The 18,749-nt window shown below is 54.8% G+C and overlaps 1 protein-coding gene across 2 annotated transcripts in view; it reads right to left on the bottom strand.

The window, feature by feature from the left end:
- The window catches only part of GCN1 (GCN1, eIF2 alpha kinase activator homolog), a 55,073-nt gene that overhangs the window by 7,312 nt on the left and 29,012 nt on the right, over nucleotides 1-18,749 (bottom strand). For both annotated transcript variants that reach the window (XR_003515193.1, XM_027566590.1), the window contains exons 27-51: nucleotides 18,621-18,701; nucleotides 18,157-18,300; nucleotides 17,117-17,244; nucleotides 16,756-16,945; nucleotides 16,494-16,564; nucleotides 15,816-15,981; nucleotides 15,250-15,444; nucleotides 13,662-13,908; nucleotides 13,133-13,254; nucleotides 12,717-12,831; nucleotides 11,811-11,990; nucleotides 9,183-9,403; nucleotides 7,945-8,013; nucleotides 7,622-7,760; nucleotides 7,337-7,533; nucleotides 7,017-7,159; nucleotides 5,591-5,708; nucleotides 5,262-5,477; nucleotides 4,073-4,237; nucleotides 2,267-2,428; nucleotides 1,942-2,034; nucleotides 1,600-1,743; nucleotides 1,239-1,508; nucleotides 920-1,033; nucleotides 247-477 (exon numbers count right to left, since the gene is read on the bottom strand). Coding sequence is in view for 1 of the 2 variants with exons in the window: in XM_027566590.1 (XP_027422391.1) it covers nucleotides 247-477; nucleotides 920-1,033; nucleotides 1,239-1,508; nucleotides 1,600-1,743; nucleotides 1,942-2,034; nucleotides 2,267-2,428; nucleotides 4,073-4,237; nucleotides 5,262-5,477; nucleotides 5,591-5,708; nucleotides 7,017-7,159; nucleotides 7,337-7,533; nucleotides 7,622-7,760; nucleotides 7,945-8,013; nucleotides 9,183-9,403; nucleotides 11,811-11,990; nucleotides 12,717-12,831; nucleotides 13,133-13,254; nucleotides 13,662-13,908; nucleotides 15,250-15,444; nucleotides 15,816-15,981; nucleotides 16,494-16,564; nucleotides 16,756-16,945; nucleotides 17,117-17,244; nucleotides 18,157-18,300; nucleotides 18,621-18,701 (3,921 nt within the window). In the remaining variant the exon portion in view is untranslated. The remainder of the gene's footprint in view (nucleotides 1-246; nucleotides 478-919; nucleotides 1,034-1,238; nucleotides 1,509-1,599; nucleotides 1,744-1,941; nucleotides 2,035-2,266; nucleotides 2,429-4,072; nucleotides 4,238-5,261; nucleotides 5,478-5,590; nucleotides 5,709-7,016; nucleotides 7,160-7,336; nucleotides 7,534-7,621; nucleotides 7,761-7,944; nucleotides 8,014-9,182; nucleotides 9,404-11,810; nucleotides 11,991-12,716; nucleotides 12,832-13,132; nucleotides 13,255-13,661; nucleotides 13,909-15,249; nucleotides 15,445-15,815; nucleotides 15,982-16,493; nucleotides 16,565-16,755; nucleotides 16,946-17,116; nucleotides 17,245-18,156; nucleotides 18,301-18,620; nucleotides 18,702-18,749) is intronic.

Genomic DNA, 18,749 nt, shown 5'->3' with positions numbered 1-18,749 from the left:
TTGTACCCTCAAAACACAAGTGAAGGAGCAGACTCTGAGGTCATTCTGGCCACACATCTGCCAAGTGGTGGACCTGGACTTGACCATGTGTGGTGAGTCTAGAGACCAAGGTCTTTGCTCCCTCTGCTCTGCCGACTCCCAGGCAGAGCTGTCACTCTGCCTGCACAGCACAGTGGGTGCCGGTCTCCTGTGCACAGATCTGTGCTCTAAGATCCGCGTGGACCAAGTGAACCTGTCAGTCCTCACCTTGGCCAGCAAGAGGCTGAGTGTCTCGAGCAGAGCCGCCTTCACGTTCCAGCTGAACCGGTCCCCCAGGATGCGAATCAGAGGGCCAGTGATGTTGACCACGGATGGCCGCAGGGCGTCCGCCGAGGTCAGGCGGATCACCAAGCCTAACGCTTTGGCAGCTTCCTCCTTCTGTTCCGGGCTGCCAGTCAGGACCCCCTCCCGCAGCACTGGAAGGATGGACGTTACCCCCTGACAAGAGAACCACACCTGAGAGTCAAATTGCAAAGGTTCTGGGCCCGGGTGTCCCCGACCCGAAGCCAGGAGCTTCTGTCAGCCACCCTCTCTTCAACTCTGTGAGCGACCAAGTCGGGTGGCCAGGGTCGTGGCCTGAGGGTGCTGGCTGGGGAACAGTCTCCTCGACTTGACAGTGATGAGAGCAGAGTCCCTGCAGCCCTGTCACTCATCTGCTCTGAGGTGGCCTCCACAGCTGAAACTGGAGGTGGTGAACTCTGACCCTGTCCCCGCGGGGCCACCATGGGGAAGAAACACGCTGTCCGTGGAGGTGCGCAACAGCACCTAGAGCACTACATGGAGTAACACGCAGCTGCTCCAGCAGCCCCAGCGCTGGGGACCCAGGGAAGGCAGAGGAGGGCCACAAGCCCACAGGGCCCTGTCCAGGGCCGTGGCTCACCTTCTTCGGGAGGCAGAAGCCTGGCACGTGCTCGCCTCTGCTCTCATTTCCTATGAACCGGATTTCCTTGTGCAGTTCCTCAATGAGGGCCAGCTGGTTGCCTGCATCCAGTTTCTGTGGGACACCGGGGAAAAGCAAAGAGGATGTCAGGGTTCAAGTCAAGCCCTCTCAAGACAGCAGGAGGAAGGAAAGGAAGGGGGTGGGCGGGAGTACAGGTAAGACTGGCCACGCATGGACAGATGCTGAAGCTGGCTGACAGCACCTAGTCTTAGAAACGCCTGGAACTGTCTTCACCAGAGGTGGTCCAGCAGCCCCTCACCTTGGTGATGGCATTCAGGGCGTCCCAGCTCTCCTCCAGAACCACGGGGCTGGAGTCGTTGAAGAGGCGGATCAGGCCTGAGACCAGGCTCCGCAGGTGGCTAGTGTAGTCCGCCTTGGAGCGTGAGCAGTAGATGTTGAGGATGATGGCCGCGGCCTGCCTCATGCCCACCTCAGGGCTGCGGGTGGCTTCCAACAGGTCCTCGATGATGATCCGGTGCCCGGTGTCGTCCTCCACGGACAGGATCACGGCCTGACAGTTGGCCATCTCCTAAAAGCACAGGCGACACCTCAGCTGAGCACACGCCTCCAGGATGGGACAGGACATGGATAGAGTCCACAGGGGTGACTGTGCCCCTCACCAGCTGCTCGTCTGGAGTCCCCAGCTTCTCCTTCAGGGCCAACATGACCGCCGGGAGGATCACGCCAAGATGACGTGTCAGGGCATCACCCGCCACAGATGAAAGGAAAGCCAGCACCCGGGTGTTGACGGGCGGGGTCGTCAGCTGCAGGACGATGAACATCAGCTTAGTGGGGCCTGCCCATGCCAGCTGCAGTGCTGGGCTCTGGGAGATCCTGTCCCATTGCAGAGTCGCCGGCCTCCCCCAGCATCCAGGTTCAGAGCTGGTCATCACGTAGACCTGGGGATGGTGACGTGGCTGTGGCTGCTGGGCCAGAGAGGGTTGCCATGTGTGGGGACTTACCTTGGGCACGAGGTAGGGCAGCACCACACGACTCTTGATGGCCATCACCTGCTTCAGACCATCCAAGGCAAACTCGGACACCTCCTCGTCATCCTGCAGAGGGGCATGGGGTGACGTCTGGGAGCCGCTCTTCTCCCCGCCTCTGCAGTCTGGACCTCCCTGGCCCCGATACCCCCCACCTGACCCCCAAGCGAGTCAATGCCATCCTGTGCACCCACTCCCTCTGGAGCCTGCACTGGCTGCCTTGGCAAGAGTCAGCCCTGGCGTGCGGCCTCCACGGAGATGGTGGAACCCCTCCTGGCAGGGGTGAGGCGGAGCCACTCACCAGCTGCTTCAGTAAAAACGGGAGGATGTCCTCCAGGGCCTGGTGGCCGATGGTGGAGTGCAGCTGCTCAAACGTCTTGGCCGCCGCCTCTCTGACCTCCTCCAGCGGGTCACACAAAGCCTTCCTCGCCGTGGGCACGAGGGACTCGGAGAAATACAGCACCTGCAACAGCATGAGAGTGCTGAACCTGACGTGGTGGAGGGAGGGGAAGTCAGCGGGGGATGGGGGTGGTGAGGACCTCTGGCCTAGACAGGCTTCCTGGACTCTTGCCGGGTCTAGATTTTCACTCAGCTGGTTTCTGTGGAAATGCACAAGTATGAGAAAGCAGAGAGGATTTGCGATCTGCCCCTAAGGAGCCTTCCCCCAGTGGTGGTTGTTTTGTTGCTAAGTCATGTCTGACTCTTTAGACTCCCTGGACTGCAATCCGCCAGGCTCCTCTGTCCATGGGATTCTCCAGGCAAGAACACTGGAGTGGGTTGCCACTGCCTTCCCCAGGGATATTCCCGAGAAGGGATGGAACCTGCATCTCTGTGTTGCATTGTAGGCAGATTCTTCACCAACTGAGCCATGGACTTAACAGTTAATAGTCTTGATTTTTTTTGGCAAGTTCCCCAGATACTCTGGTCTCTCATGGGAATGCCAAACTCCTTCCCACGGTGAGGCCCCAAGTGACCTGGCCTCCACTCCCCAGGCTCCTTTGTTCATCCTCTTGGGAAACTCCAAGTCCTTCTTCAAGTCTCAACTCAAATACCTGGTCCCTTATGAAGTCTCTGGGTCTACAGTGGGGCCAACAACTGCTCTGTGCACTCCATAACCAATTTCACCAAAGCAACGCCCCTCCATGAATCTAAGGACCAAATCTGAATATGGTGGCCATGTCATGGGCAGGGCCTCAGGCTTTGGGGCACTACCTACTTAATTAATCACAGTCCCATTTGATGACAGAATTTACCTTTGTTCTTTGAAAAACGCAACTATAAAAACCCCAAATGGCACACATGTACTGACACATGCAGGAGAAGAATCAGATGAGGCTGTTCAGGCTGAGCAACTGGCCACGTGCTTGCATCTCTGACCCGCTATCCACTCATCGCTTTGGCGCTTTCATCCCAATCTAGAGCTCTATGCCTATGCTCAACCTACTCAATTAGAAAAAGTAGGGTCGGTGAAAGACTCCAACCCCCCTTGACTGCTGCCATATGGAAACAATCTCACTGCTGGAGACGACGCGTTTCCACCCACTGGGTGCTCACTCTCATCTACTCCACGCCCTCCTGCTCCCCGCCACCCTCCACCTCTCACACACATGCACCTCCCTTCACGGCTAAGCACACCACACACGTGAACTGAACTGATGCACTGACGCAAAAGGATTAATCTGAAGCCACCTCAGGAGTGCTGAGAGAAAGACCACTTCAATCTCCAAAAGCCACCCCGCCCCTAAATTGCTGAGTTCTTAGCCTGTAAACTGATGGGAAAGCTGAGAGGTGAGAAAGCCCAGGGCGCTGTGGCCCCATCAGCACCTCACTGTCCACAGCACCCTCTGGAGTGAGGCTGGCGTGTCCCTGAGGGTGCAGTGTCGTTAATGGAGCAGCTTCTCCTGGAGCCCTCACCCCCTGGCCCTCTGAGGTGGGTAGGGGGCAGGCCTGCAGGCCCTGAGGACATGCTCACAGCATCCCACACCCCCAGGCCCTCTGAGAGGGGGTGGGGGGCAGGCCTGCGGGCCCTGAGGACATGCTCACCGCATCCCAACCCCCTGGCCCTCTGAGTTGGGGGCGGTCCTGCAGGCCCTGAGGACATGCTCACCGCATCCCGGCTGGTGGACTTCATGATCTCGCTCAGCCCGATGCACACGCCCTGCCTCTCGTCACTCTTGGGAGATCTCAGGCCTTCCTCCAGGATGGGGATGATCTCCGGCAGGATTTTCTCCCCTAACTTCCGGACGAGATCTCCCAGCGTCCTGGCTGCGATCTGCCGAGCAGAGCTCAAGTTAGGACAGACTCCCTGCAGACCCTGGGACACCCAGTGGGCCACTCCAGAATGAGGGCCCCAGGACCTCCCAGATGTTATTGGAGCCAGACTTAACTTTCCCCAACCCTCTATCCTGTGAAAAGCCCCCAGGGTACTTGCAAAACACCACAAAATAAAATTCTCTCTGCATCACACATGCCTACTCAGCTTAAAGAGTCAGCACCTTATGGACGAACAAGAAACTCAACACGTGTTGTCCAGTTGAGGGCTGATATCCCTGGATTGAAAACTGTGGCCTGGAAGTCACTTAACCCTCATGATCTTGCCCAGGAAAGGAGAGCTGGGTTTGTAATCACAACTTTCAGGGAAAAAGACCCATCTCCTCTGAGGCCGTGTGCAAACCCTTGTTCAGAGCCAATTATGCAATCTGTTTGACAGGGACGGGGGTTGGGAGTGGACTGTCAGAAGTGATCATTGGCCCTGGGGGCCCTCCTCCAGCTGCCCTGGCCTTTGCTTAGCCCCTGCTCTGGGCAAATTCCTTGCCCACCTCAAGGCTTGTGTGTGTCCAGTCCTGGTATCTCAACCACTGGTCCTTTGGTCCCAAACAGTCTTTCATCACCTCCTCACCTGCTAATGCTCACTCACCGTCCGTCTTCAAACATCATTTCTTCTGAGAAGCCTTCCCTGAGCCCCTAGTTGGCTGACCTGGTACACGCACTGGCAGTGCCATGTAGCACTCGCCATAGCTGCATTTCCCACTTGTTTGTGTGACTGTTTGATTAATATCCGTTTCCTCTGCCAGACAGCAGCTCCACAAGGCTGCTTTTCTTCTCTACAAGGTCCTAAGCCTCCACTTAGCACATGGTAGGTGCTTAAGAAATATTTCTTAAATAACTAAGTAAATAAAAGTTCCCCTGCTAGATGGTGGACCCCACTGTTCTCCCATTCTCTGCAGACCCAGCTTTCTAGCCTCTGAAAGGAGGCATCAGGGCTATGTGTCAGAAGCCAGGCCCGGGACACTTACTGTTCTCTTATCCGCGCATGTGCTGGCCAGGAAACCCAGCAGGAGCCCAAAAAGGGTGGGAAGGATCTCACGCAAGGTGCGGGGGGTGTTAGAGACCACAATCTTCCAGACGTGCAGGGAGGCCTGCCGCACCACCAGCTGGGTGTCCGAGCGGCCCATGTACAGCCCCGCCAACACCCGGTTCCGCCGATCTACCCCCAGGGCGGTGATAATCGCCTGCAGTGGCAGAAGGGAGCCCAGAATGAGAGGTGGTGAAGCCTCCACGGTGTGAGTGCCAGGGAGTCTCCCCACCAGCAGCAGAGGGAGGAAGGTCAACTGGGGCTGTGCACCTTGTTGGACTGCGCGGTTCCAAAGTTGTCATCCTCTGAGGCAGTTTCTGTGGTCATCTTCCCAGTGACTCCTGAGATGTGGAACAGGAGATCGCCAAGGAGCTGAACAGAGCTGAACCTGAGAAGGAGGCCAAGAACAGAGTCATAAGGGTGCAGAAGGAAGTCTCAGCCAAGCACCAGCCAGAAAAAGAGACTGAAAGGAAATGAACCCCAAACACTGGTGGTGGTTCTCTTAGAACAGGAGAGGTCACAAATTATAGTCATTTCTCGACAGTCTCCCACGTATGTTCCTTCCAAGTTTTGTACTAATGAACGTTACTTTAATAATGGAAAAGAACAAGCTATTTTTAAAAGTGGATACAAATATTTCTATAATAAAAGTTATTAAAGAGAGAGAGAACACAGAGGAAAGTATGAACAGGGAATCCAGGAATGCAGATCATCAGGATGTAGGACGTAAGGAGAGGCCTAGGAGAAACTGTTTCTCTTTGAATGAATGAGTATAAAACTAACAGTTGTATTCAAACTGAAAATTCAATTAATACAAACAAATAGAAAGAAAGAGAGGGTAAACAAGCGCCCAGACTGCCAGCACCCAAGCAACCGCTCCGACACTCCGGTGACAGCCTGTACACATCAATCACCCTGTACACAGACACTCCTCCCACACACAGGATGTGCAAAGTGGGCCTGCACAGGACCTGGCCACGGCCCGCACCGCCCCACCCGGCAACAGAAGGCGTCCGCTGACACAGGACGCCGTCCTCACACCATTCTTCATAATGGCCGGGTCAAAGTTCAAGGTGTGGACACGCTACCCGACTTTTTCGAACCTACCCCCAGGTTTTCAAATGGTAAGCAGTATCGAAACACACATCCTTCTAAATACATCTTTAAGCACTTGACTAAATATGTCCCTGAAATGAAATCCTAGAAGGAGAATCTCAAGATGAGAAAGTATTCACATTTAAAATTTTGATACAAACTGAAGGACTGAAAAGAAAGAACATCTTAGAGGAGAATCAGAATTACAGACACTGCTGTAGGAAACTGGAGAGTTACCAAATGGTGAAAAATGAGGATCTGGAAAAGTTGAGAGCTTTTGGCAACATTCTGCTTTTCATTTCTCAGTGCATGCGTGTGTGTGAGCTAAGTCACTTCAGCTGTGTCTGACTCTGCAATCCTACGGACCAAAGCCTACCAGACTCCTCTATCCATGGGATTTCCCAGGCAAGAATACTGGAGTGGGTTGCCACTTCCTCCTCCAGGGGATCATCCTGACCCAGGGATCGAACTCATGTCACTTACATCTCCTGCATTGGCAAGTGGGTCTTTACCACTAGCGCCACCTGGGAAGCCCTCATTTCTCAGTAAGTTCCCCAAACACAAAGCTATGGTCACTGGGTCTTTCCGCCTGAGTTCTTACCTTATTCTCCAGAGGTCATCAAAGAGGCCTTGCTCCAGCTGGGGCAGCAGCAGGGCAATGGCCGTCTCAGCATACATGGAGATGACCCGCTGGCCTGCACGCAGGGCAGTATCACGCACAAACTCGTTCTCATCAGCAAGAGCCTGTGCACAGAGCGGGTGTCAGCCAGACCTGCTGCCCCCTAGGCACCGAGACCCAAGAAAAAATGGGACTCCCTGCCACCCCAGCTGCATCTGGCAGAGAAGCCGAGCCCCCCAGGGGAGAGCATGTGTCCTGGCCCCACCCTAGGCCCTATCCTCAGTGGGGGCACCGGTGCCTACTTTGAGGATACAGGGGATGATGGGCCCCACATAAGGAGTGAATTTGTCCCCGAAGGTGATGGGCAGGTAGTTGAACATCATGATGTAGCCGTCTCGGACGTGGGGGGCAATGTCCACTTTGCTGGCTGTAGCCACAATTTCTGGCATCAGCTTCTCCAACTTCTCCACCCCCAAGCCGGCCATGACCTCAGCCAACCCTGCAGGAAAGGGACAGAGTGAGCCCACAGGACCTCAGGGCCCCCAGACTGCCTCCCAGGTCTGGCCCCTGGGCCCGCCCTGCCTCACCCTGCGCGGCGCCTGAGCGATCCACAGAGCTCTGCTCGTAGGTCAGTGTCTCCATCAGCCACGGCAGCAAGTCCTCAAAGCATGACTCCCCCATGCCCTTGACCATGGCCCCAAGAGCCTTTGCAGACACTGTCCGTACCTGTCAGGGAACCGAGAGAGGGCAAGGTGGGGAGATGTGACCACAGAGGAATGAGGAGAGGTCCCTAGGGTCTCCTGCCCTTCACCAGACAGATGCAAACGCAGCTTCTATGGCTTCTTAGCGATCGGTTGGCTGGGGTGGGGCTAAAGCCATGAGCTCCCGCCCTCTTCCCTCTCAGACTCACCTCAGGCACAGGATCCAGGAGAGAGGCTTTCAGACCAGGCGTCACGCTTGGCAGGTAAGGAGCCAAGTCCTGCAAAGACGGAAGGAGCGACTCAGTGGAGGCCTGAGGCCCACTTTCTCCAGACTGGTTCCTGGGTAGATCTTGACCACCCCACTCTGCTGACTAGGAGCACTCACAGGGATAAAAAACCCCCTCCATCCCCCTGGTTCCCTGAAGGCCCTGAGTGATCACTCGGAAAAACCTTTGAGGGACCCCAGGCCCTCCTCAGGTGGTGGAGAGCCCCCAGCTGCCATTCAGAGCTCTTTCTCCTCCTGGGACTGAGGGCTGCCCAGCCTTGAGCATCCACAAGATTCTCTTAGCACTTTCCTTTCAGAGTTGCACAATCTTTACCTTAAAAGGTTTATGTCTCTTGATACAGCACTCGACTTTCAGAAACAGTTTTAAATATAGAAAGAACCTTATGTTCACTGCAGTATCATTTAAAATAGCAAGAAACCTTGGACACTATGTGACCGACAATAGAATTATGTAAGTTATGGTATATAAACTTGTTGGAATGTTACATAACTATTTAAGACTCGGTTTTATGAATAACTCGTTATAACTTGGACATACGTTTATGTTCAGAAATATCATTTTTAAACGTAATTTTAAAACATAATTGTCTAGGCTTCTGGAGGGCTAAGGGCAAAATGTTTTGGTTTTCCAAATTCCAATTTCCCAAATTTCCTAGGATTGACCTAACTTTCCACTTATCTCTTGTGCCTGTAGCCTCAGCAAGCAAATCAGAGCTGTGGTACTAAGAGCACAAACATCAGCCTCTGGGAGTGAGTGAACAGAGCAGATCTCTCAAACGAGGCTAATTTCCTGAGAGGCTCACAGAAGCCAGTGCTTATGACAAGGAGACACTGCCAGCAATCAAAGCGGCAGCCGCTTTCCCAACACCCCTGAAAAGTCAAAGGCCAGGCTGGACCTTTCCTCCCCATCAGTTGGTGAAAGGAGCTCACGGGGACGGGCCTCATCTTGGGGTGGAGGTAATCGAGACTTGTGTGGCTGGGCTCTGCAAGATGTGCAGAGGGCTCAGACTTCCACCCTCTACCCCAAACAGTCCACTTCTGCCCTGATACCATCAGGAATCAAATGCCCACAGCTGCCCTGTGTCTACTGTCGGTAGGGACCGTGTGTCCTGAGCCAGCATCCATCGGTCTGTCCTGCGTGAGCCCCCCACAGGCCCATACCTTCTGGTCTGTCAGGGAGTACATGTTGCCAATGATCTGGGCGGCCATCTTCCGTGTGTCCGTGGAACGGTCCTGGAAGGCTCTCTGGACGATGGGCATGATGAGGGCCAGGGACGGTGCATCGATGAAGTGGACAAACTTGGTGTCCAGCAAGGTCTGCAAGCACTTCTGGGTCTTCCGGGAGGGGTCTGTCAGGGCGTCCAGCAGTACCGGGGCGATGGCTGCGTGTCCAGACAAGAGAGAGGCAGCTGGGTACAAGTCTGTGGGGCAGCTGCCAGAGCCCCCAGCACTAGATGGGTCAGAAGAAAAGGAGGCCAGGGGCCCTTTCCCGAGAGCCCCACAAGGGGCTGAAGAAGCCAGCCTGTCTGCAAAGAGCAATTCTATTCTTGCTCCCCAGGAGGAAGTGGTGTGGGGGCGGCAGCTGTCACCCCCTTGCCCTGCAGAGCTGTGGCTGGTGGGGTGCCTGCCGGCTAGCTTCAGTGGCCCTGAGCTACAGCCCCAGCTAGGCCTCCAGGGGAGGCCACTTAGCAACGTGGATCTTACTCAGGAAGCAGCATCAACCCAAAGAGGCTTTGTGAAAAAAACCGTTTGGAGACGACAAAGGCCCCCTGAACCAGTGGTGGGAATAAGGTACACAACACTCAGAGCAGCCGCCACAGGTAAAATGAGCTCTCCAAAGTCAGCGTTATCAGCCCAGTAGAAGGAATTTCAAGAGGGGTACCTGGCTCATCTTTCCCACAAGTCCAGGGAATTCACCACTAACAAGATACACGCCAGTCAAGAGTTCTGAGGGAATTTCCTGGCGGTCCAGTGGTCAAAACTCGGCACTGCGGGGGCCTGGGTTCAATCCCTGGTTATGGAACTAAGAACAAGCAAGCCATGCAGAGTGGTGCCCCATTCCCACCCCCAATTTTTTTTTTTTAAATAACCCAATTTAAAAATGGGCAAAGGATTTGAATAGACAGTTTTCCAAAGAAGATATGCAAATGAAAAACAAGCACATGAAAAGACGTTCCACATCATTAGTCATTAGGGAAATGTAAAACAAAACCACAATGAGTGGTTAAGACTCCGTGCTTCCACTGCAGGGGGCATGTGTTCGATCCCTGGCTGAGGAAGTAAGATCCCGCATGCTATGTGGCATGGCCAAAACAAAACCACAGTGATATGCCACTTCATACCCACTAGGATTTCTGTAACCAAAAACACAGACGGTAACAGTGTTGGCAATTGAACACCTTTGTGCGTGTGTATATAGCTACTCAGTGTGTCAGGAATGGTACAGCTGCCAGGTTAACAGTTCCCTAGAAGAGGTGAACAGTTACCACATGACCCAGTTATGCCATCTCTAGGTATCTAACCGAAAAACCTGAAATCATGTCTACAAAAACAAAAATCAAATAAAACCTTGAACACAAATGTTAGTAGCAACATTAAAAACCAAAAAGTGGAAACAACGCAAACACCCATCAATTGATGTATGGACACACAAAATGGCACAGCCACACACGAGATACGTTATTAGGCCATAGAAAGGGATGAAACACTGACAGATGCTGCCATGTGGATGAACCCTGAAAACATAATGCTAGACACAGAAGCCAGGCATAAAAGGTCACACAGCGTATGATGCTGTTTCCATAAAGTGTCCAGATATGCAAACTCAGAGACAGAAAATAGACTAGGGGTCATCGGGGGCTAGAGGTAGAAGGGGAAATGAGGAGTGAAACCTAATAATGGGTGTGGGGTTCCTTTCTGGGGCGATGAAAGTGCCCCAGAACTAGACAGTGGTGATACTTACATAATTTTGCGAAGATGCTAAAAACCACTATGTTGTACATTTGTATAAAGTGAATTTTATGCAAATTACACTGCAATTAAAAAAAAAAGAAAAAAGGACCCAGGCTGGATTCCCAAAATGGAAGGCCTTCATTTGATAAGAGATAAGACGGTTCTGGGCCTTAGAAATGCCCAGGGCTGTTGGACATTGTAAAGAACGACAACAAAACCCACATCTACCTGTTCCTCCCGTAAAACCCATCATTTTCTGATTAAAATCAAGTCTGGAAATACTTAGGCTGAAACGCACTGAATGGTCACCAATGCCCTAAGCTGAAGCTTAAAATTTGACAAGTATGGTGCTGCAAGTCCACATAGCTGGCTGGGGTTTATTTCTAGAAATCAGTCTTTCCTAGTCACTCAAGAAACAACCATACTAAAGAGTAAGCTCCCTAATCTTCCCTCCATCATAGGTCTCCTGGAATGAGCGTGAATACAAAGTTCCCTGGAACCTAACCCCTGAGGGGTGCTGCTGCTGCAATCCAGAGCCTGTCATTCAGTTCTGCGGATCTCAAGGCTCCCTGAGAATCAAGCTGCCTCCGGGTCAACACCTCAGTTTCCCCACCTCTATGGTCAATGAGTGCTCTAGACCAACAGGAAAACAGACCACTTCTGAACTATTTTCCACTGATTATCGTAGGAAAAGGGCTTCCCTGAGTTTAAAGGTTATCTCAGGGCGACTGTCTCTGTCCTCAGAGGGCCTGTGCTGAACAAGTGCACGTTCCCTGCAGCGTCGAGGAGCACAGGGAGGAGCACGGCCCGCGCGCTCGTGGGAGAGGCCTTACGTACCCAGGATCTCTGGGTTCCTGATGACAGAGCCGATCTGCCTGAGCGCCTGCTGCCCAGCCTTTTGCACTTTGACGTGGGAGTCGGTGAGCACCTCTGTGAGCTTGGGCACGATGTTGGGTAGGCAGGACGACAGCTGCTTGGGAGCACAGTAGGCCATGGCCCCGAGCAACTCCACCGACCCTGCAGACGGCAGACACATGCCTGTGTGAAATCATGAACCACAGGCTGGCAGTTCACCCAGGCTGGCTGCCTGGGCAGAGGAGAAGCGGCCTGCTCCTCCCCAAGCGGGAGGGCACAGGGCTTGGCTCCAGCCAAGTGAGCAAGACGCGCCTGAGGCCGGCTGAGCCGGGGGAGCCCGGGTGAGAGCCTGGGCAGTGGTGGGGACAGAGGCCAGACCCAGCCTAGAACTGGCAGTGTCCCCAGGTCAGTTCACTGAGCTACTCTGTCCTCAGTCCGCTCACCCACTGAGTAAGAGAGTGAGTTTTCAAGACACAGTAGGGCAAAGCCTGAAGGATCACGGGGGAGCCCCGCCCAACGCTGACCCGCCCCAAAGCAGAGCAGCTTCGTTTTACAAGTTAGGATTCCAAATAAGATTATATTTTTAAAAAGAGGACTTAACAGGGGAAGAGATCTTAGAATCAGAGACCTAGCCACAGACCAACTTTAGAGCTCTGGGATTTTCTGATTTAGGTCTGTGGTTCTTGTCAGAGGCCTGTTTCTTGAACGAAAGTGAACAAACTATTATAGAAACAAGCCACCTGATGAGAGCCCTGGCCTCGCCCCTGGGCGGGAGGGTGGGGGGGGTGGGTGGTGTGCACACAGGACAAGAGCAGCATCTCTGCACCCCTGGGAAGGTGCTGTGCAGAACAGGAAGCTGAGACAGCGGCACCAAAGGAGCAGCCTCACCGGCTTTGGTTCTCCAGGATTCCTCCTCCAGGGCAGCCAACAAGGAGGGGAGCACCAGCTTCACCCCATGAGCACTCAGGTTGCTCATCACAGCCTTGGCACAGTCATCTGCAGCCTCGAGGGAGGAGAAAAGACGTTCAGGGGCTTTCTCCAGCACACCAGGGTCAAGGCCTAAGGCTGGACCTTGTGCCCCGCTGGTGATCATCGCTCACCAGGAGTCTACTGTGTCAGAGCCCGGGCCCCGGCCCACACAGGCAACTGACAGGAGGGACGCGGTTTCTCACCTCACCAGGCTTCCGTACTGCACTGGGAACCAGGGGAGTCCACACCAGTGACCGGCACTCGAGCGGTGGGCAGAGGGGCTCCCGTGGGGCAGGCCCCCCCACACCCCCGCCCCGCGCAGCCTCAGGACTTACCTCCCGCACATACTGGTTCCCGTCCCCAAAGCAGAGCAGCAGATGGGGCAGCACGTGGACCACATACGGCTCAAAGAGCTTCCCCAGCATGGTGCAGAGCATCTCGAAGGCAAAGAGGGCTCCTGGGGGTGGCAGGGCGAGGTGGGGCAGTGAGGCTGGGATCGGGACATCCTCTGGGGATGGGGCAGCCACAGGACAAGTTCCTCGTCCCCTCCTCACCCTCTAGAAATGCTCAGGGCAGCTGGGGGGCTACAGTGGCCGCTCAGGAGGGAGCAGCGCCCTCTGCCTGCCCCAAACAGAAAGGAGGCAAGAATGGGAAGCACCACCAGTGAGAAAAGCACAGTCTCCCTCGGCTGAAGGTGCTTGAGTCAGAAACAAGGACGCCCAGGCCACACCGGCGTGGCCGGGAGGAACAGCTCACAGGAGCACACAACCCGACGCCAGCCTTTGGCAGGGGAGGAAATGCCAGGTTCCCTCCTCAGGCAGCCAGGGCGGGGAGGGGGCAGCGGCCGAGCCTGGAGATACTCACCCTCCCGGCGGCGGAAGTTCTTCTTGTCCTGAATGGCATCGGTCAGCGCGGCCATCATCTCCTGCTGCTTCAGCGACAGGATGCCCAGGCCCTTCACCAGGCCCGCCAGCCCGTACGCAGCCCCTTTGCGCTCGGCGTACTTGTCTGACTCCAGCAGCTGCTGCATCAGCCTCTGGATCATACCCCCCGCGTCTTCCTTTATGGCAGGGACGAGGGGTGGCAAGCAGCTGGCCACGGATTCCTGGACCTGGGGGAGGGGCCTGCCCGTCAGTGCTGAGGCTCAACCACAGCCGGTGCCTGGCGGCTGATGCGGTCCCCCAGGCCAGTCTCTGCCACTGCCTGTCAGCCCACAAGGAGCATCAGAAAGGCCAACAGGGGCCCATGATCACGTCTGAAGTGCGTGCCCACAGGATGCACGCTACGTCTGTGAGCCCCCAAATCATCAGCTGTTATGGGGCTGTTTCTGGTCTGAAGGGAGAACCAAGGCCTGGGCAGGTGGGGTGGAGGCTCAGGACGGAAAAACTTACTCACAAAGAAGGATCCTGAGAGAAGTGGGCTACTTTGTCTTCTTAGAAACAGCCCGAGTCTCTCGATTCTCAAATTTGTTAGAATCACAGGGAAACGGGGCTGGGACTTAGAGGACCAGGCCCAAATGGAGTGGTTCCAGAAGATGCTGTCAATCATCCCGACAAAGTTCAGAATGCCCAACCAGGCCCAAGAGGCGGCCTGTGGCTAGGGGCCCTGGGCATGATGCTTTGGAGGCCGGGTGCTCTGACAGCTTATTCGACCACGATTCTGTAAACCTATGGTTTTCAACTGTGCCTTTGAGGAGGACACTCTGGATGGCTCAAAATGAAGTGACCAAAACGCAAGTCACAGAAAATACACGTAATGTGTTCTTCAAGAAAGAGAAAAAAAAAAATCCTTTGCCCTGTGGCCTGAAACTGCATTACTGCTGCTGCTAAGTCACTTCAGTCGTGTCTGACTCTGTGCGACCCCATAGACGGAAGCCCACCAGGCTCCCCCGTCCCTGGGATTCTCCAGGCAAGAACACTGGAGTGGGTTGCCATTTCCTTCTCCAATGCATGAAAGTGAAAAGTGAAAGGGAAGTCGCTCAGTCGTGTCCGACTCTTAGCGGCCCCATGGACTACAGCCTACCAGGCTCCTCCATCCGTGGGATTTTCCAGGCAAGAGTACTGGAGTGGGGTGCCATTGCCTTCTCCGGAAAACTGCATTAAAAGGCCCCCAAAACATACAACACACACACAGAGAATGTCATGAAAAGCCTAACACACCAAGGACGATTTTTCCCCCTAATCTTTGTATATCCAGAACCAAGTTTATACTAAGTGCAAAAAATAACTATTAAAAAATGATTTAAAAAAATGCATATATTTAAGAGATTTAGAACATAGTAACAAACTGACTCTCCACTAGGGCATTTCTAACTGTAAATAAACGAGGTAGTTCCCCTGAAAGAAGGGCAGAGAACACAGCCATCTGGATTTGACATCCGACTTCGTTTGCAGCTCCCAAACTTCATTTGCACTGCCCACCCAAACAGGGACCAGGTAGTCGGGGCACATACCTGCTGGGAGGGGGTGGCGAGGGCAGCAATGAGCTTGGCGACAATCGGCTTCACTTTGGGGTCACTCTTGTCCAGGTGCTTGGCTAGAGAGCCCATGAGGACCACCACGCTCTGCCGCACGGCATCGTAGCTGGCATCGTTCGGCGCGTTCTTCAGGAACTCCTCGAACACCGGCAGCAGCGAGTTGACGTTCTCCTGAAAGCCCAGAGCACCCAGAGCCTCACGTCAGCCCCAGGGGCCGTGCCTGGGGACGACGGACTCTGCCCAAGCCTGGGTGAGTGACAGGCATCCTGACCAGTCAGCCAGCCATGCCAGAGGGCTTCCCGGTTTTCTGGCAGGATTGCAGCAGACTTACATCAATTTAATACCTTTTTGGGGTCTTTCTGACCCCAAGGAAATACAAACAGAATCTGCTGCGGGGCCAGCGCCCAGCCAGGACGTCCAGCACCAGGCCTCGCCATGGCACCATGGTGCAGCCTGCCGTCTGCCCCAGCCCAACCTTCTTCCCGCTCCTCGGGTGCCTGAGACCTTCTCCCCCATCTCCTCGCCTGGCTGAGATCTCCTACCTTTCCATGTGTGTTGAGTGTCGCAAGAGCTGCATCCAACATGCACTTCCGGACATCTGGGTTTCGGTCGTTGAGGGCGTCGGGGACAAAAAATTGAAAGAGTGGCTTCACCTGAGAGCTGTCCAAACACTGGGAGAGCTTGTTCAGGGCCAAAGCCAAGCCACACCTGGGAAAGAAGGGGAAGTGTGTCAGGGGAGTTAGAGGCCTCCTGGCTAGGGGCCTCTATCCTGGCATGTCACGAGGAGCGCGAGCCTGCCAACAGCACACGCTGCTCCAGGGCAGAGCACAGCACAAAGCCTGCTTCCCTCTGTGTTAGTGCACTGCCTAGCCTTCTCCCACCAGGCAGGAGGAGACGGAGGGGAAGGAGGCAGAGGTGACAACACCAGAAATGCCCGTATTCTACAAAGCCAAGTATGGTGAATCAGCCACGGCCGTGAGGAGGTACCTGGGGACCTCTAAGAAAACAGTTCCCAGGGGAAAGGAGAAACACGAGCAAAGTAGCCCAGCTGGCCAAGAGGAGCTGGAAGTGGACCTCAGGCCTCTGACTCAGAGGGAGGTCTTGTCTTTTCCCATCCCTGCTGACCCATCACCCTCTGCTGCCTCCTCACGGCATGCAGCCTCCACCCAGCCACACGTCCAGAAGTGCTGAGCGGTACAAGGCTGAAACAGCTGTCGTACCTGGCTTCCCACTGGTCTGGAGGAGATTCGGAGATAACTCGTCCCAGAGCATCCAGCACCGGGGGCGGCCGCTGCAAAAGACAGGTTATCGATGCACTGCAGGGCTCTCTCCGGGCCCGCAGGCCAGCCAGTCGCCCAGGTGAGGCGGGATCAGGCACAAGCCACCCTGAGCCACGGGGTGGCTCTGTCTGGATTAGGTTGGAGGCTGATCAGGGTCCAACCCCACCTTGTATGCCCAGACTACAGTGCCCAGACTACTCACATAGAGCTTCTCCTGGTAGATCTCCATGAGCCTGCCCATGACCTCAGCCGCCTGCCGCTGGTAACGCGCCACCGCCTGGGAGAGGGCTTCCGCCCCGGCCTGCCTCACAGCTGCCTCGTGATAGATGACGTCATCGATGAGCAAGGAGCAGAGGTCTGGCTGCAGATCTAGGCCCATGGTCGACCAGAGCCTACAACAGACCAAAGGCATCTATTCGGACCAGGACTTGCAGCGCAGGCCCTTCTGCCAAAGCCAAAGTCCCAGCCCTCGATCCCTCTGTAGGCTCAGCATGCTGGGTCCGATTACTCCATGAGAAGAAAGAGAACAGACCAGGACAGGCCAGCCTTCTGATGGCGCTCACCTCTCGGCCAACTTTCGGATCTCTTCCTCCTTGTCGAACTTAACCACCCAGAGCCTGCGGAGAAGGTTCAGGCCATTCTTCTCATCGGTGTCAGGCGCCGGCAACACCATGTGGAGTTCCAACAGGCCCTGAGAGGGGTGGGATCGCACCACGTGAGGCAGGACCTTTGGGAGAACACTCCGACCTGCCCTCCCCGCCTCCCAAGATGAAGCCACCAGCCACACGTGGGTCTCCACAGAAAATCAATTAACGAACTCTTAACTTCTTCAGCTGCACCAGCCACATTCCAAGTGCTCAGGAGCCACGCGATGGCTGGTGGCTGTCCTGCTGGATGACACAGTTAAACAGTCCCATCCCGGCAGACAGCTCCGCTGGACAGCAGTGCTGGTTAGGGAGCGCCATGAGGCAGCTCAACTCATTAGCTGCTCTGTCTCTTCAAAGAGCTTTTCTTTCGTGAGATGATGGCATGCAGTGGTAAAATTTTTTTTAAGTAAACTTTCAAAATTCAACTGTTAACATTCAAGATCGACAAAAATCTCTGAAAAAGGATGTTCCCTTTGTTTTAAGAATATCTGCCGCACTGCCATTGTGTTTTCCATTTTATCAAGGACTAGTGAACACTCTGTCACAGAGCAGTAGCTGGAGGCTGCAGACTGGCATTTGGGAAACACGTTCTCACACTCCTACGGGATCCTTTAGTTTGGGTCCCAAAGCTCCAAGAAAGGGCAAGTATAAGGTAGTGGATTGAAGAAATGAGCCAATCCTGTGAGTCAGATCTACAAAACTACCAAGTTCCACGGTGCGTTTTAGAAGTTAGGTGACGTCTTCAAAGGCAAAGGAAAAAACCAGTGATACAACTGCTTCGTTGTTCCAGTTCCCAGAATGATCCCAAGCCACCCTCTGTGACCTTGCTCTTTGCCTCCAGGACACACTGGTGCACACACGCGGCACATCCCATCAGGGCAGCTCAAACAGCAGCACTGAGGGACGATGTTGGGGGGCGGGGGGCAAGGCAGCCCCGTGAGGGCATGGGCACACACCCGGAGTACAGTGTCCCGCACGTTGGCACAGGGGGACAGCAGGGCGCAGAGCAGCACGTCCACCTCCTCCTGCTCTGCAAAGGCACAGCCATCCTCGCCACTGCTGCTGGCACACAGGGTGGTCAGGGCCTCTGAAGCCAGAACCTGAGGGAGACATCCAGCCACTGGGCTCAGTTCGACAAATCGTTTCCTACTACAGGGCCAGGCAGGGGAGCTGGGGATGAGCTTCCGGGGGGAATCTGAACTAAGAACGCCCATCCCACCCACCCCTACTAGGCCTCAGACCCCAGCGCCAGACCAAGGCCAGTGGCAGGATCCAAGCAAAACCACTCATGAGCTGAGAACAGTCTGGCTGGCTCTCACGAGTACCGCTGTGCCCAAGGTCAGAACTGAGGGCTGGGAGAGGCAATCGGAACCTGAGGGTGGGGTTGTGAACAGTAGAAGCCAGCAGGGGACCAGATTACCTGAAGTCGGGGAGAGCCCGTCCCAATCACCCAGGTCAGAAGGCGCAGCATGGCCACGCGAGGCAGCAACTCCGGGCCGTTCTACGGGAGAAAGCACATGAGGCAGGACGAAGCTCCACGGAAGGTCTG

This window comes from Bos indicus x Bos taurus, chromosome 17, assembly GCF_003369695.1.
Source record: "Bos indicus x Bos taurus breed Angus x Brahman F1 hybrid chromosome 17, Bos_hybrid_MaternalHap_v2.0, whole genome shotgun sequence".
Lineage (NCBI taxonomy): Eukaryota > Metazoa > Chordata > Mammalia > Artiodactyla > Bovidae > Bos > Bos indicus x Bos taurus.
This window is presented reverse-complemented; position numbering and strand designations above follow the sequence as displayed.